The sequence below is a fragment of the Capra hircus genome, chromosome 7 (genome assembly GCF_001704415.2).
Source record: "Capra hircus breed San Clemente chromosome 7, ASM170441v1, whole genome shotgun sequence".
NCBI classification, from domain to species: domain Eukaryota; kingdom Metazoa; phylum Chordata; class Mammalia; order Artiodactyla; family Bovidae; genus Capra; species Capra hircus.
The window spans coordinates 45,602,313-45,616,576 of NC_030814.1; the positions used below are offsets into that span (position 1 = coordinate 45,602,313).

The window sequence follows — 14,264 nt, forward strand, 5'->3', positions numbered from 1 at the left end:
CCATTGAATCATGGCCTTTCTTTCACATATTTATTTGTATGATTAGTTTACGAATAGCTGTGTCCCTTACTAGCCAGTAAGCTCCATGAGCATGGGGTTGCCTTCTGTTCTTGTTCACAGTAGTAAGCACTCCATAAATACCTATTGATTTTAAACTTTTTATTTTATATTGGAGTATAGTTGATTCCTAGTTGCTTCCCTGATGGCTCAGATGGTAAAGCGTCTGCCTGCAGTGCGGGAGGTCTGGGTTCAATCCCTGGGTTGGGAAGATCCCCTGGAGAAGGAAATGGCAACCCACCCTAGTACTCTTGCCTGAAAAATTCCATGGACTGAGGAGCCTGGTAGGCTACAGTCCATGGGGCCGCAAAGAGTCGGACACAACTGAGCGACTTCACGTTCGTTTGTTCATAGTTGATTAACAATGTTGTGATAATTTTTACCTAAAGTTTTTACAGCAAAGTTCTTCAGTTATACACATACATATATTAATTCTCTTCAAATTCTTTTCCTATTTAAGTTGTTATATAATATTGAGCAGAGTTGGCAGTGCTATACAGTAGGTCCTTGTTTATTATCCATTTTATCCAAGAGATAAAGTCCATTTTAAATGTAGCATATCTGTTGAATATTGAATGAATGCACCTGAGGCCCACGTTTGGCTTAATATACCTGTTTTATATGTACAAATGTAGCCTGACTATGCAACTTGGTAGAAAAGGCTTGGAGATTTTCTCAGAGTCTCAATTTGTTTAGTGAGCCTCCATCCAACTAAAGGCTGGTACAAAAGCATCTTATTTTAATTTATCGCTGGAGTTTCCTGTTCATTCTTATCATAGAAATACAGCCCGAGAAGGACTCTTAGAGGTCACAGAAGCTTGGGAGTGGTCCTCCGCGTCATTAACACATGAATGATCCAAGGATATAGTCTGGCATTTGAGCCCATGTCTGTGAGTTTCAATCCAATATACTTTTCAGTGGTTGAACTTGGTGTGTGTGTATATGTGTGTGTGTATCTTCCTATCTTCCCGTCTACATTCTACCTGCCCTTCTAAATTCAATTCAAATGTACTCATTTTATGAAACCTGGTCTGATTCCTTCAACTGGATGTTTTCCTTCCCTCCTCTGATCATGTGTGTGTGTGTCCCTCCTCTGATCATGTGTGTGTGTGTGTGTGTGTGTGTATGTGAGAGAGAGAGAGGGAGAGGGAGTGCTGAGAACCTCTCCAACATATCAGTTTTTTTGTGCATGCCTATTTTCTCTGAGCTCCTTAAGGGGAGAATCAATGCCTAATGCATTTTATTTTCCCCAGTTCCCAGTGTAGTGCCTTGTAACGGCAAATGGATTTTATCTTGTATATCAACTGCAACTCTGAGCAATTTGTAGTAGCTGCTTGGAATGCTCTGGCGAGAGGGAATTTAAGGCTATGTCTAGATTCAGTGGAAAAAAATTCTGTAATCAATAAATACAGTCTACAAGGGTATGAAAGGGGGCCATAGTGGTACATATACTCCATGCGGGGGTGGGGGGGCAATAATAAAAGAGCTTTGAAGGAATGCATAGACAAATAAACAAACCTTAGTTTTCCAAATGTCCTATGTAACTACTTTCTCTTGAGCATCCAAGAAAATAGTAATGTCACCCTTCTCAACTGAAGTCTTCAGACTAATCAGAGGAAGTGATGTTCATAAACACGTTTCTGAACAAAAAAATTACAATCATCAGTGTTATCAAGAGTCACCCACAGATAGTGTTGGGGCCCATGTATCTCAAAGTGAGGGCATAGATAAAGATGGAGAAACCAAGCAATGAAGACATCTGCCATGTAACTGAGTGTATATACAAGAGATAAAATCCAAACTCTCTGCCTCGCAAAACAAGCAACACAACTCTCTACCTTGATTGCAAAACAATCATATACGGTAGTGGTAGAGATGAGGGGAGGAGAATTATTGTGACTTTACTCACTCAAAAATGTTCCTCTCATGACACTCTGAAGATCCGCTCCTCCCTTAAATGCCTACCCCTGTTCCACCTCCCCCAATACTCATTCTTTATCCACAGCCACCCGCCTCTGCCTTGGAAGTCTTCGCACTTAATCCTAAATCATGAGCTTCACTTCTTTTTGGCACGTCTTGTGTTGGGCTTTTTTCCTGCCATTTCAGTTTTTTATGTCTTTGATCTTACAAGGGTGAAAGGTCACTGAGTTTTGGAGTCTGCAAAGCTGGCTTCACATATTAGCTTAGAGTCTTATATTCACTGTGTAATATGGAGAAAACACAATCATTTTCACTGTCAGCAGCATTATCTATAAAATGGGAATAATAGCCTCTCAAGATTATTATAAAGTGTAAATAAGATGACATGTATGAAGTCTCTGTTAGGTGATGGGTCTTCAAAATAATCTTTGTTTACCATCCCACTGGTCCTCCATTTTTTAAATTACTACATGAAAGCCAGTTGTTTGCTTTTTGGCTGTATTTTACAGCTTACGAGATCTTAGTTCCCTGATCAGGGATCGAACTGGAGCCTCCTGCAGTGGAAGCATGGAGTCTTAACCACTGGACTGCCAAGGAATTCCCTAGACCAATCTTTTGAGAGCAACAGTTACATATCTTTTGTGTCCTCTACTGTTTATTGCAGACTGAGGAATAGATACTATTAAAATAAAATAATAAAATGGCAGATGCTGAAGGATATTAATCAGGTGTATGTAAGCACATTGGCCTGCTTACAGTCCCAGCCGAGTAACATGATTTTGTTATACTGGTCACATGTCTGATAGGAGCAGGCAGGACTTTGGTAAACTTGAGAGATTATGCCTTACACTTAAATCAGGCAGCATTTCTCAGCTCAAGACCATAGGAGCTGAGCAGGAATGTGGGTCCAGAGTTGTCTGATGCCCCGGGTTTTTTTCAGAGAAGCCAGCAATGTGGATTTTTATGCCAAAGTTTGAAAAGAATTGTGCAAGTCAAGCAAAACAAGCCCCTGGACTTTCAGTTCGCAGCTCTGAAAAAGATGAGGGATGCTTCGGCAAGAAATAAGAAGGCATGTGTCTGCTGCCAGTGCCTAACGTCTTGTAAGAATGCCCTTGGGCTTCCTAAGTAGATCCACATCAGAGGGAGATGCCCTGCAAATAGGCACACCGACCTCAACCTGATTGTCATGTCGTCTTCCAGCATCTATGCTGTGTGATTCTTTGATTCTTGGAAACATTTGTTCATTTGTGTTAGTCCTGTGCCAGGTGTTCTCAGCCACACCAAACAATATCTATACATGGTCTTTCTGAATAGCAATTCACATTCTGGTGGTAGACTGACCTATAAACACACAACACCGGCAACATTGCAGGACAAATCAGCTGGGACTTAAAAACTCAATGCTTCCAGGAGCCAAGCAGGTGAAGACAAGGAGAGTAGTGAGCTGTTAAAGAAAGAAGCCATCCAGGTGGGATACTCCAATTCTAGTCCAGTGGGGCTACATAGACCCAGGGTCCAGTGTGGCCAAATGGTTTAAAATTTCAAAGAGAGCTAAGAGGTCCACTTTTCAATGTGCAGTTCCATGCTTCTTAAACACTTTGCTGACGGTGGCTTATGGATGGCCATTGGATGACCCCTTCTGCAGAGTTTGATAACTGGCCAATGAGAGGCCAGCATGGAGTACCACAGGAGGTCAGGGCAGGTGAAGAACTAGATCAAGAGTTCTCTTTGGCATATGCTGTTCCTCCTGCCCGAGACACACTTATCTCACCTCTTTCTGCTCCCCGCCCTTGACCTCCTGGAATGTTTCTGCTTATCACTGAAACTCAGTTGAACCACCAGCCTCTGAGAGGCTAACCCCACTTCTCAAAGCATCTCCTGATCCTCCATGCTAATGGATGCTGTAACATTTGAGTGAGTGAGTGAGTGAGTTAGTGAAAGTTGCTCAGTTGTGTCTGACTCTTTGTGACCCCATGGACTCTACAGTCCATGGAATTCTCTAGGCCAGAATACTCAAGTGGTTAGCCTTTCCCTTCTCCAGGGGATTTTCCCAACCCAGGGATCGAACCCAGGTCTCCTGCATTGTAGGCGGATTCTTTACAGCTGAGCCACAACGAAGCCCATGAATACTGGAGTGGGTAGCCTATCCCTTCCCCAGGGTTTCTTCCTGACTCAGGAATCAAACTGTGGTCTCCTGCATTGCAGGTGGATTTCTACCACCTGAGCTATAACATTTACATTACATTTTAATTTTCTCTTTACGGCACAGTTGGTTTCACTGGGAATAAAGTCCTGCCAGGCAAGGAACATGTCTTAATTTTGTCTGCATTTCAAGTACTTAACACCATGCCTGGGCTTGGTTAAGGGCTCAAAAAATGCTTGTTAATGGAATGCAAGACTTTTAAGAGAATTTCTCCAAGTGTGATTGCCATACTGACTGCTACCATATCTCCCCAGGGCTATCTCTTGAATATTCTGATTCAGAAAGTCTAGAGTCTGCCCCTGAGTCTTGCTTTAAACAAGCTCCCTGGGTGAATTTTTTGTGCACAGGATCTATCAGCTAATCTGTAACTGTCTCCCCCCACAGGAAAAGAGACTGTGTCTTCTTTGTTGGTCATGGTGTTCCTACCACCTGACACAGAGCTGAGCATACAGTGTAAACTCAGTGTATTTGCTGAACAAGTAAATGGATGGATAAATGAAAAGTAAGACTTCAGTTGCAACAGTGCTCAGAACTTCCTTGGTGGTCCAGTGGCTAAGACTTTGTGCTCCCAGTGCAGGGGGCCTGGGTTCGATCCCTGGTCAGGGAACAGGATCCCACATTCAGCAATGAAGAGTTTGAATACCGCAACTAAAGATCCTGCATGCTGTGACTAAGACCTGGTGCAGCCAAATAAATACATAAATATTAAAAATCATTGCAACAATGCTCCTCCGAAATCTAATGGAAACCCCAGCTAGTATTTCATTTGCCCCTTTATTTATAGTTATAAAGACACTAATATAGGCTGAATAGCTGGTCCATAACTACCATCTCTATGGACAGACTCCTCAACTCCTGCCCTTGTGAGACTGGAAGAGTACTCAGTGCGTGCGCGCATGCTAAGCTGCTTCAGTTGTGTTCAACTCTTTGTGACCCTGTGGATTGTAGCTCACCAGGTACCACCTGGGAGGCCCAACAGACTACTCAGAGGAGATCCTAAAGCATTTGGGTTGCCAATTCAGTGACTTTACCCCTTAATGATGGCAGAAAAGGAGAGCAGGAAAGATGGGATTCAGAGAAGACGTAGAACTCTCTTCTTGGCTGGAGGTATTAGCTACAGTTTCTCCTGCATCCCCTACTCTAAGCACCATTCTGCCTATTTAAGCAGGCTCCTGTTGCTAATACATCTAGCAGGAATAGTTCCTGTTACACTTCCTCTCCTTTCCCTTCTCCACCCTCTGGTGGAGGGATCATGAATAGCAAAACGTATAGGAAAACAATCAAATGACCGGAAAAATGGTGAAAAAATAAAGATTTGGTTATTTTCTGGAGGTAAGACTGGGATAGTTACTTTAAGGTTAACTACTAGTCCAGATATCAAAAAGCACATGAAATTAAATCCGAATATCATGGTTTTTTTTTTTTTTTCTGTTTTCAATAAATTATTAGTTAAGGCATAGTACCTAAAACCTCTCTGCTCCTTTCAATATTTTTCACTCAATCCAAACTGGGATATAAGTCAGTTTTCCCAGACTAGTGAACCACAGTGAGCACAGCCCCAGAGGGTTTCCTAATCTCATATGATAATTAACAGAGAATCTTCCAGGCAGGCTGGGAATTACAATGTCACCATGACCACCCCAGTTGCCTAGTACTCTCTCAGTTCCCGGAACTAACGAGAAGAAACTAAAGGTCTAAGAACAAAATAGCATTCCTGTTTCTCAGGCAATCCCCTGAGCAGTGTCCCCACTGAACTGCAAACCACCGAGAACAAAAATCTTTTATCGTCTCTGTTTTTCCAATAACCGTATCTGTTCATAACATTTAAAGAATGACCAAATTCATAGAAACCTATGCTCTGGTATTTGGCAGGAATCAAGTTGAAGAACCCAGATCTACTCGATTCAGGTTCACTAACCACAGTGGATAACACCCTGATCACATTTCAATCCTCTCAGTAAATGGACAGCAACGCTATTAGAGATCAAGTCTTAGGTAGTTAAGATAACAGTATAGAAGCATCACTTTTTGCCTTAGAACATTCCTCCATTTTTTATCTTGTATTATCTTGTCCTGCCGGTCAACATCTTGACAATAGAATACCAGTTAACATCTCTTTCCACCAAGCTCTGCTGGAGACAGTTCTCAGCAGTGTGAGTGAATACGCATGCCAGCCGTTGCTTCTTCCAGATTCCCTAAGCTTGTAGTCATTCTAGAGAAATGGACTCCTTGGAGAGAATGACGAAAGCTATGGAGCCTCTGTCCAGGGAACAGATAAGCATAGGCACATACATGCGAAAGGTATGCATGGTCTCTGGCGGTTCCTAGAGACACTGATGGCCACACCTAAGTCTTCCCCTTAAAGATTCTCCTTTAATCCATATTGAAAGAAATGAAGGTTGTCTAATAACCAAATACCTACTCAATATTATTTTTGCTTTCCAGGGAGATGGCTTCACAGAACTACAATTCACCAATTAAACTTCAGCTCTTTTTCAAGGATAATGAGTAACACAGTTGACAAGATTTTCAACTTCAGCATCACCAAAATGTAGAATTGCTGTTTTATTTGTTCAGTAGTTCACTCCTATGCAAAACCGTAGCTACAATTTGAAGCTTTTTAAAGTTTCCTCCTTAGGGGCTTTATCAGGTCACTGCTTGTAAAGAGTCTGAATGCTCCCTTTTGTTTCTTGGGTAATCTCAGTAAAATTGATCTAGTTACCATGGGATCTGTGTATCTATCACAGTGCCCAGGAACAAGGACCTTGGGCTCACAAGGCCACCATTTGCTTTTTAGGTGACCCTGAGCAAGTTGTATAACCTGTTGCAGCCTTAGTTTCAACTTCTCTAAAAGGAAGATATTAATAATATAGAGCACTGTAGGGATCCTGTGAGGATTAAATAAAATAACTTATATAAACCAACACATGAAAGTGACTTGTGCATTACTGGGCCATAGTAGATGCTCAATAAATGTAATGAAGGTTATTATAATTGTCCATAAAATAGTTGTTGGCACACTGTAAGTCCTCAGTAAATGGAATCTGAAATAATAATAATTTTTTTGATGGAAATATTGTTGCTTTACAATGTTTCAGGTGTACAGCAAAGTGATTCATACACACACACACACACACACACACATATATATACTTCATGTGTATGTGTGATCAGTCACTTAGTCAGGTCTGACTCTTTGCAACCCCATGGACTGTAGCCCACCAGGCTCCTCTGTCCATGGGATCTTCCCACCGTCTCCTGTGTCTCCTGCATTAGCAGGCAGCTTCTTTACCACTGAGCCACCAGGGAAGCTGTATATGGGAAGCTGTATATATATACTTTTCCAGATTCTTTCCCATTATAGGTTAATACGAGACACTGAATATAGTTCCCTGGGCTATACAGTAGATCCTGGTTGCTTATCCATTTTATGTATGGTCTTGTGTATCTGTTAATCCCAAACTCCTAATATATCCCCCAACCCCTACTTTCCCCTTTGGTAACCATAAGTTTGTTTTCCATGTTTGTAGGTCTATTTCTGTTTTCTAAATAAGTTCATTTATATAATTTATTTAGATTCCACATATAGGTGATATCATATGATTGTCTTCCTCTGACTTCACTTAATGTGATAATCTCTAGGTCCTTCCATGTTGCTGCCAATGGCATTCTTTCATTCTTCTTTATGGCTGGGTAATTAGAGTAATTATAATAATAATTCCAGTTGTTGGATTAATAATTAAAATTCTTGGAATCTGCATATACATTATCTTTTGAGTGTTCTTAGGAATAGGGAGAATGCTGAATTCTCTGTTTGAGCCTTCAAGGCATGTTTAGTTCAAATTACTGAGAGCTTGTCAAGAGGGGAACCATGGCAAAGAGACGGAGGGAATATGGTACATGCCTTCTGCCATCCACAGCTCAGCAGAAGCAACCGAGGCCACAGTGGCACCCAGAGCCTACAATGCCAATTTAATCCAGTTTCAAGTTGTTCTTGCCCATTCAGTTTATACTTTATGCCATCAATTCCCATGTGAGCTTAATCCCTGGAGGGAAAATGTCGCTACTGATTAAATTTTGTGCTTTCAGCTGTCTTAAAATGGCAGTCATGCCACCATACAGGTTTCCTTTTCACCCGGTCGGTAGTCAAGAAAAACTCAGAATGGTGTTTGTTGCCTGCATTTTGTAATACATTCAGTTCAGATGGCTGAAATTCATCTCTCCTTTCTCCTTCTTGGGCTTCCCTGGTGGCTCAGAGGGTAAAGCATCTGCTTGCAATGCAGGAGACCTGGGTTCGATGCCAGGGTGGGGAAGATCCCCTGGAGAAGGAAATGGCAACCCACTCCAGTATTCTTGCCTGGAGATCCCATGGACAGAGGAGCCTGGTAGGCTACAGTCCACAGGGTCACCAAGAGTCAGACAGGACTGAACGACTTCACTGTCACTTTCTCCTTCTTGAGGTCACCTCTGTTCTTTTTTGTGCTCAAACGCCACCCCAAAACTATGTAAGCCATCAGTCACTTCAAAACACTTTGGAAATAATGTAGGCTTCAGATTTTAAAATAATTATCGGTCCTTTCTAAAAATGGAAAACTAAATAGACACCTCAGGTATCCTTTCTTATCTAGCGGCATTTTCTTTTAACTGTGCACAGGAAGGACATAAGTATTGTAAACCACATTCTCCAAGTCAAAACTTTTCATTCTACGCCTCTCAGAAGTTTCCTATGTATGAAACTCTCAAGTAAACCAGAAGACCTCTGCAAGTTTAGGGGAGATGCAGTCAACCCCAGTATCCATCAGGCTGGCATTCAGAGTTAGCAGACAGCGCGAATGCAAACCTATTCCATGAAGCACAGTAGGATCTCAAATATCAATGAACAGAATCATTCACAAGGCCCTGGACAGTTTTCTTGGAGTCCTTTCTCTTAAGACAAGGGATGACAACTCAACGTTTTGGCGACACCACCTGCTATGTATGGGTCCTCCCTTTAATGGTTGATCGCAGAAAGAATTCTCAGAAATAGAAGCATTTACTTACATCTGTAGGTCATCTCAAAGCTGTCGCTGATGTTCACAATATCAATCTGGGGGAGCAACTTTGGGGGCTCTGTGAGTTGTGACAAAGCAAATCTAAAAGCAGCATGTTCCTGTGACTGCTGGTTTGGAAATAATCCCCCTGCAAAGACAGAAAATGCAACATGGTATCTGGGCTAGAGATAAGTTTGATTCCTCAACAGCCCACCCCACATGGGCCCATTTCTTCTCCCCAGGTCAGAGTCACTAGTTGTTGCCTGATTCTGGGGATCAGAATTCACTTGGACTCAACTGGATCCTGGGGCTTCAACTTCTACAGGTGAGCTTTTATTGATAAAGCCTCTAATTGTCTGTCATTCTGCCCAAAGATTTGATTGTTCACCCCTCAACTCAGTTCAGGTCAGAGAAAACAGAATTGTGGAGTTTCTCTTCTCCCTCTCGCTCAAGCAAACCGCTTAAGCAGCCTATGCTCTTGTGCGCACATAAACCCTAGCCGTGTCTAGTTTTTCCTGTGTCAGACCCAGTTCTCATTAGAGAGCCATACAGGAAGTAGTATTAATGCGTGTTACAGAGTGAACTCTAGCCCTGGGGTCCTGTGAGCTTCTCTAGCGCTGTAACCCTTTCTTTGACTTTGACCCTTGTAGTCTTTGACCTGGCAAGACCTGTCTGCCAGCCCTCTCCAGTTTATTCATTTCCTCTGAAAAACTCTTGATTATCTGCACAGAGTGTTCGCTGGTTCTTTCATCACTCATGATCCCAGGAGTGACTTGTTACATAAGGGGTTGCCATTGTGTGTATTTGCATGGTAACACCTTGGACTTGGAAGATGTGGGGGCTCAGGAACATCCAGAGGATGCTAGCATTCTATTCTAGCAAAAAGCAGAACCAGAGGTGCCTGGTGGGGCTCCTGTTCCAAGCAACATGAGTACACACCTTACCTTCGTATTTACTGCCGACATGTAAATAAATTAAAATGTGTTTCTGTGAACTGAAATCAGCAGTTTCCAGAGACTGAACTATAGTGAGTGTTTACATAGAAGTTAATCTGAGATTCCTCAGAAATCCCAATCCCAATATGATGCATTTGTAACTTCCTATACAGTAGATGTGTGTTTAACAACCAGTAAATAAATTGTAAGGCTTTTGTTATAGATAGTGCAAGTAGAATGAAGTACTGTCTGGTGACAGTGATATTTTCAGTGTGTGTTCCATAACTTAACAGTTCAACCTTTTATGTGAAAATAAAAATAATGGTTCAATCATTTGAAATCAAATTGGGGCTAAATATGACAAAAAATCTGCAGAGATACATAAATAAGCATACCACAGATATGTACACAAAACATCTCGTGCATTTATACATCCATGGCAATATACACAGATGCACTTGGAGAAAGCAAGTACACATATCTGAAGACAAGTATTTCCAATCAGCAAAGTATGGGTAAGACGTTAAGTACCAGCATAAAGAATGCCACTCGTAAGAGCAAATGATTTACCCATGGTCATATGCCTCCATTTTAAAGAGTAAAAACAAAACACTCCTTCTTGATTCTGATGCTCCACCCCCCCCCCCAAGATGACCACACCCCAAACACTTCCCAGTCTCCCTCCTCCCCTGCAATGAATGAAGGAGAGTGAGTGGGGGTGGGGAGGTAGGTGGCTATAGGCTGGTCTGCAAGAGAAGTGTCTCCGGAGGCAGGAAGTTTTGTTTTGCGTCTAAGGCACTAATACACATACACAGACACACTTCAGGATATAGCTTAACAGGTGTCAGGAAACAAAGCAAGTTGCTCCTCGGCTATTGGAGCTACCTTCAGAGCCAGCCCGCTGGAGAGGCCAAAAGAGTACAGTAGCACATGTGTGCCCAACAAAAGACCACCTTCAACACATGGCCCCACAAACACACATGCTCACAAGGAACACAAACTCCTAGGAACAGGAACTGTCCCTAGTGGAGCCCTGCCTCTATCTGGAGAGAGTAAACCACCCAGACCCAGCAAGATGCCTTCAAGCAAAGCAGTTTGCTGGATTCCGGGACACAAACAGCCCTGAGATGCTGGTCATACTGAATTCCCGAGCCCTTGTGGACGCGCGTCATTATTGGTGTTACTGCTCCTGTTTGTTTGGCTTTCACCCGTTATTACTGGGAGAAGCAGTATCTATCCGCTGTCCCATAAATTCAGGGAGGGTGGGGGTCTTCTTTGAGAAGCATGACAACAAGGAAGGGGAAACAGGGAACAAGAAAAGCATGCAGCATCACGTTGAAACCTGCCTCCAAGTTGTGAGGCTGGAGCTCAGTGATGGGGAAGCTAAGAGGAGGGGAGGGGGACATGTGGGTGTGTGTTGTGTGTGTGTGTGTGTGTGTGTGTGTGTGTGTGTGTGTGTAAAAGGCAGACCATCTCGTGGACAGAAAATCCAAGAGGAGTGGGCGATTGAGGGAGTAGGGGGAGGAAAACAGGCTAGGAAGTTCCAGAATCGGAGGAGCGGGAACCCCCAGCCCAGCATGGCAGACAGCAGACAGAGGCAGCTAGGAGAGTCCAGAGTGGGAGAGAGAGCCCCCTTCGCCTGGGGTTGGGGGTGGCTTTTTAGGATTATTTTAGTGGATGCAATGAACCCAGCATCCTTCCCTCCTTCTTTTAGAGGGTCTCTTTCCCCTCCCCCAGAGGAGAAATCACTGCCTCTCTCAAATATAAATGTGTATATTTAATACATAATCATACACATAAATACACACACCACTCATATGTATATAAATAAATGAAATCAGGCACCATCTACCAAGCCATGGAGTTAACTCTTTAAACACCTACCACCTCTTTCCTTGTTAGAGCCTGATTTTTTTTTTTTCTCCAAAGCAGTGGTTCCTCCATTTCACATGCTCATGCCTAGAGTGTGAGTGGTGTGTGAGGACCTGTGTGTGTGTATGTGTCTGTGTGTGTGAGAGAGAGAGACAGAGACAGAGCACACTTTGCTTCTCTGCCCCATATCCCATCCAGAGAAGCCCCCTCCCCACACCATTGCCCAAGCCTTCACATCTCTGCTGGACAGCTTGGGGTAGATAGCCCAGCACAACAGCCCATAGTGGGGGTGGGGGAGGACACAAACCCCCTCCCCCTCAAAAAACTGGCCAGACCCATGAAGTCCCACCCCAGGCTGCCCCTCTCACTCACCGATCTGGATATTGTTGGGGAAATTGGCACCTACTACCGCGCCTAGGAAACCGGTGCAGAAGAAGGCAAAAATGTGCTGCATATTCCTTTTTGCATTGGCGAAAAAGAAGCCCAGGTCCAATCATAGATTTGGTGTTCCCCCCTTCCCTTTATTCCTCTCTCTCTTCTGCCGATTCTTTTCCTCCTGCCGTTCCTTCCGTCCTCGCTTGCTTCCTGCCTGCCTTCTGCGAGGTTTGTCTGTTTCCCTTGGAATCCGAGCGCTTAAACTGCAGCGTTAACACCAACTGACAGCCAGATTAACTGAGCACGGAAAAGAGAAGCCTGTCCTCCTGCGAGCTGAGCGCCGCTCCCCCTCTGCTCTGCTCTGCTCTGCTCTCTCCTCGCCGCCTGCCTCTCGCTCCCTCCCTTGCTCCCTCGCTCTCCCCCTCACTCTCACTCTGGCAGCCAGCGCTATGCTAATACCCACCAGTAAGCCAGCTCCCAGGATCCGCAGCTGACCTCCTCTCCCCATGGCCCCCTGCCTCCCCATTCTCACCTTAGCCTCCTGGTTGGGTGTGATGATGGGTGGGTGGGTGTGCGGGTGAGGGGGTGTGATACCTGGAGCTTGCTCCCGAAAGGGACAGCCCTACCAGTCCCCTTCACCCTCCCCCGCCTTCCTCAGCACCCCCTCCCCCAGCCCCCCAGCCAGCAGAAGCGACTGGGAATGTGGGTTCAGCTGTAAGTCAGTAGGTGGCAGGGGGTCCCCACAGTAGTCCTGCATCCGCCCGCTGCTTGCTGCTTGATCTAGGTCACTTTTCTAGGAGTGCGAGAGCTGTGCTGGATATATCTCCTGCACTCCACTGGCCCAATTATTCCTACAACTAATTCCTGAGGGGAAGACCCTAGAAAGCCCTGCTAGGAACTTTAAAGGAAAGAGGCTCCCCCACCCCTACCCCACCCCCACGCTGGGAGGAATGCTAGAGAGGCAGACATGAGGGTCTGGAATGATCGGCAGGTGTCTTGACTTGGACACTCAGTGGTCCCTGCTGCCTTTACAAGTGGGATTGGTGGTCTCCTCAATCCTCTGCATTTTAAATGAGCCCCCTTCCCCCTTCCTCTGCATTCCACAGGAGTCTACAGCATCCTAATCTTGTGGGTGTACAATAAAGGCTAAGGATACTTACACAGAGCAATTACATGAGTCATTTTGCAGGGATTCTAGTGAGAGGAGCCAGGCTTCTTTCAATGATCTCTGGATGTTGGTCATGTCTAGAGTAAACTGGAACTCCCTAGACCCTGCTGAACAGGGGCTTCTGCTGAAACAGTCCCTAAAGAAGACAGCTGTGTTCAGGGCCGTCCTGTGGGTTGCATAGCAGTCATCTGAGCAGTCACAAAGCACTTTACAGTTTCTGAAGCGACTTCACAGGGTTACCTCACTCTCTTCTTAAACCAGCCCTGGGAAGTGTCCATGAAAAACAAACAAACAAGGCTCCAGGGATTAAATCATAAAGATATAGATTTGTTAAGATGGAATCTGGACCTTCAGCACCAGCATACACTTCAACCTATGAGCTTGAATGTTCTGGGCAATTTGCCCACTGTCCTGGTCAGAACCCCCACCCAACAGTTGAAAATCCATGAAAAGGAAACCACATTTTTTTCCACGGTTAGAACAGGAGAGAATAATAGGCTTTGAACCTGGTTTTGCTTTGCCACTTGACTAGGCCATTTTATCAAAAAACTCCTCTCTTCCCTCACCAAGATTACATAATCACATACACACACAGGACAGCTACAAGGGCTGGGATTTGCAAGAAATATCTGACTGTTCCATGGAGCCCCTAAACTAGGAACAACTTACAGGTTGGATGGTTTATGATTTCCTCTGTACTTTCA

At 44.1% G+C, this 14,264-nt stretch overlaps 1 protein-coding gene across 4 annotated transcripts in view; it reads right to left on the minus strand.

The window, feature by feature from the left end:
• Nucleotides 1-12,843, minus strand: part of GRIA1 (glutamate ionotropic receptor AMPA type subunit 1) — a 355,242-nt gene extending 342,399 nt beyond the window's left edge. For 2 of the 4 annotated variants that reach the window (XM_005683203.2, XM_005683204.2), the window contains exons 1-2: nucleotides 12,390-12,843; nucleotides 9,221-9,358 (exon numbers count right to left, since the gene is read on the minus strand). In XM_005683203.2, coding sequence (XP_005683260.1) covers nucleotides 9,221-9,358; nucleotides 12,390-12,471 — 220 coding nt within the window. In that variant the 5' untranslated portion in view covers nucleotides 12,472-12,843. The remainder of the gene's footprint in view (nucleotides 1-9,220; nucleotides 9,359-12,389) is intronic. The other 2 variants (XM_013965710.2, XM_013965711.2) reach the window with 1 other exon arrangement.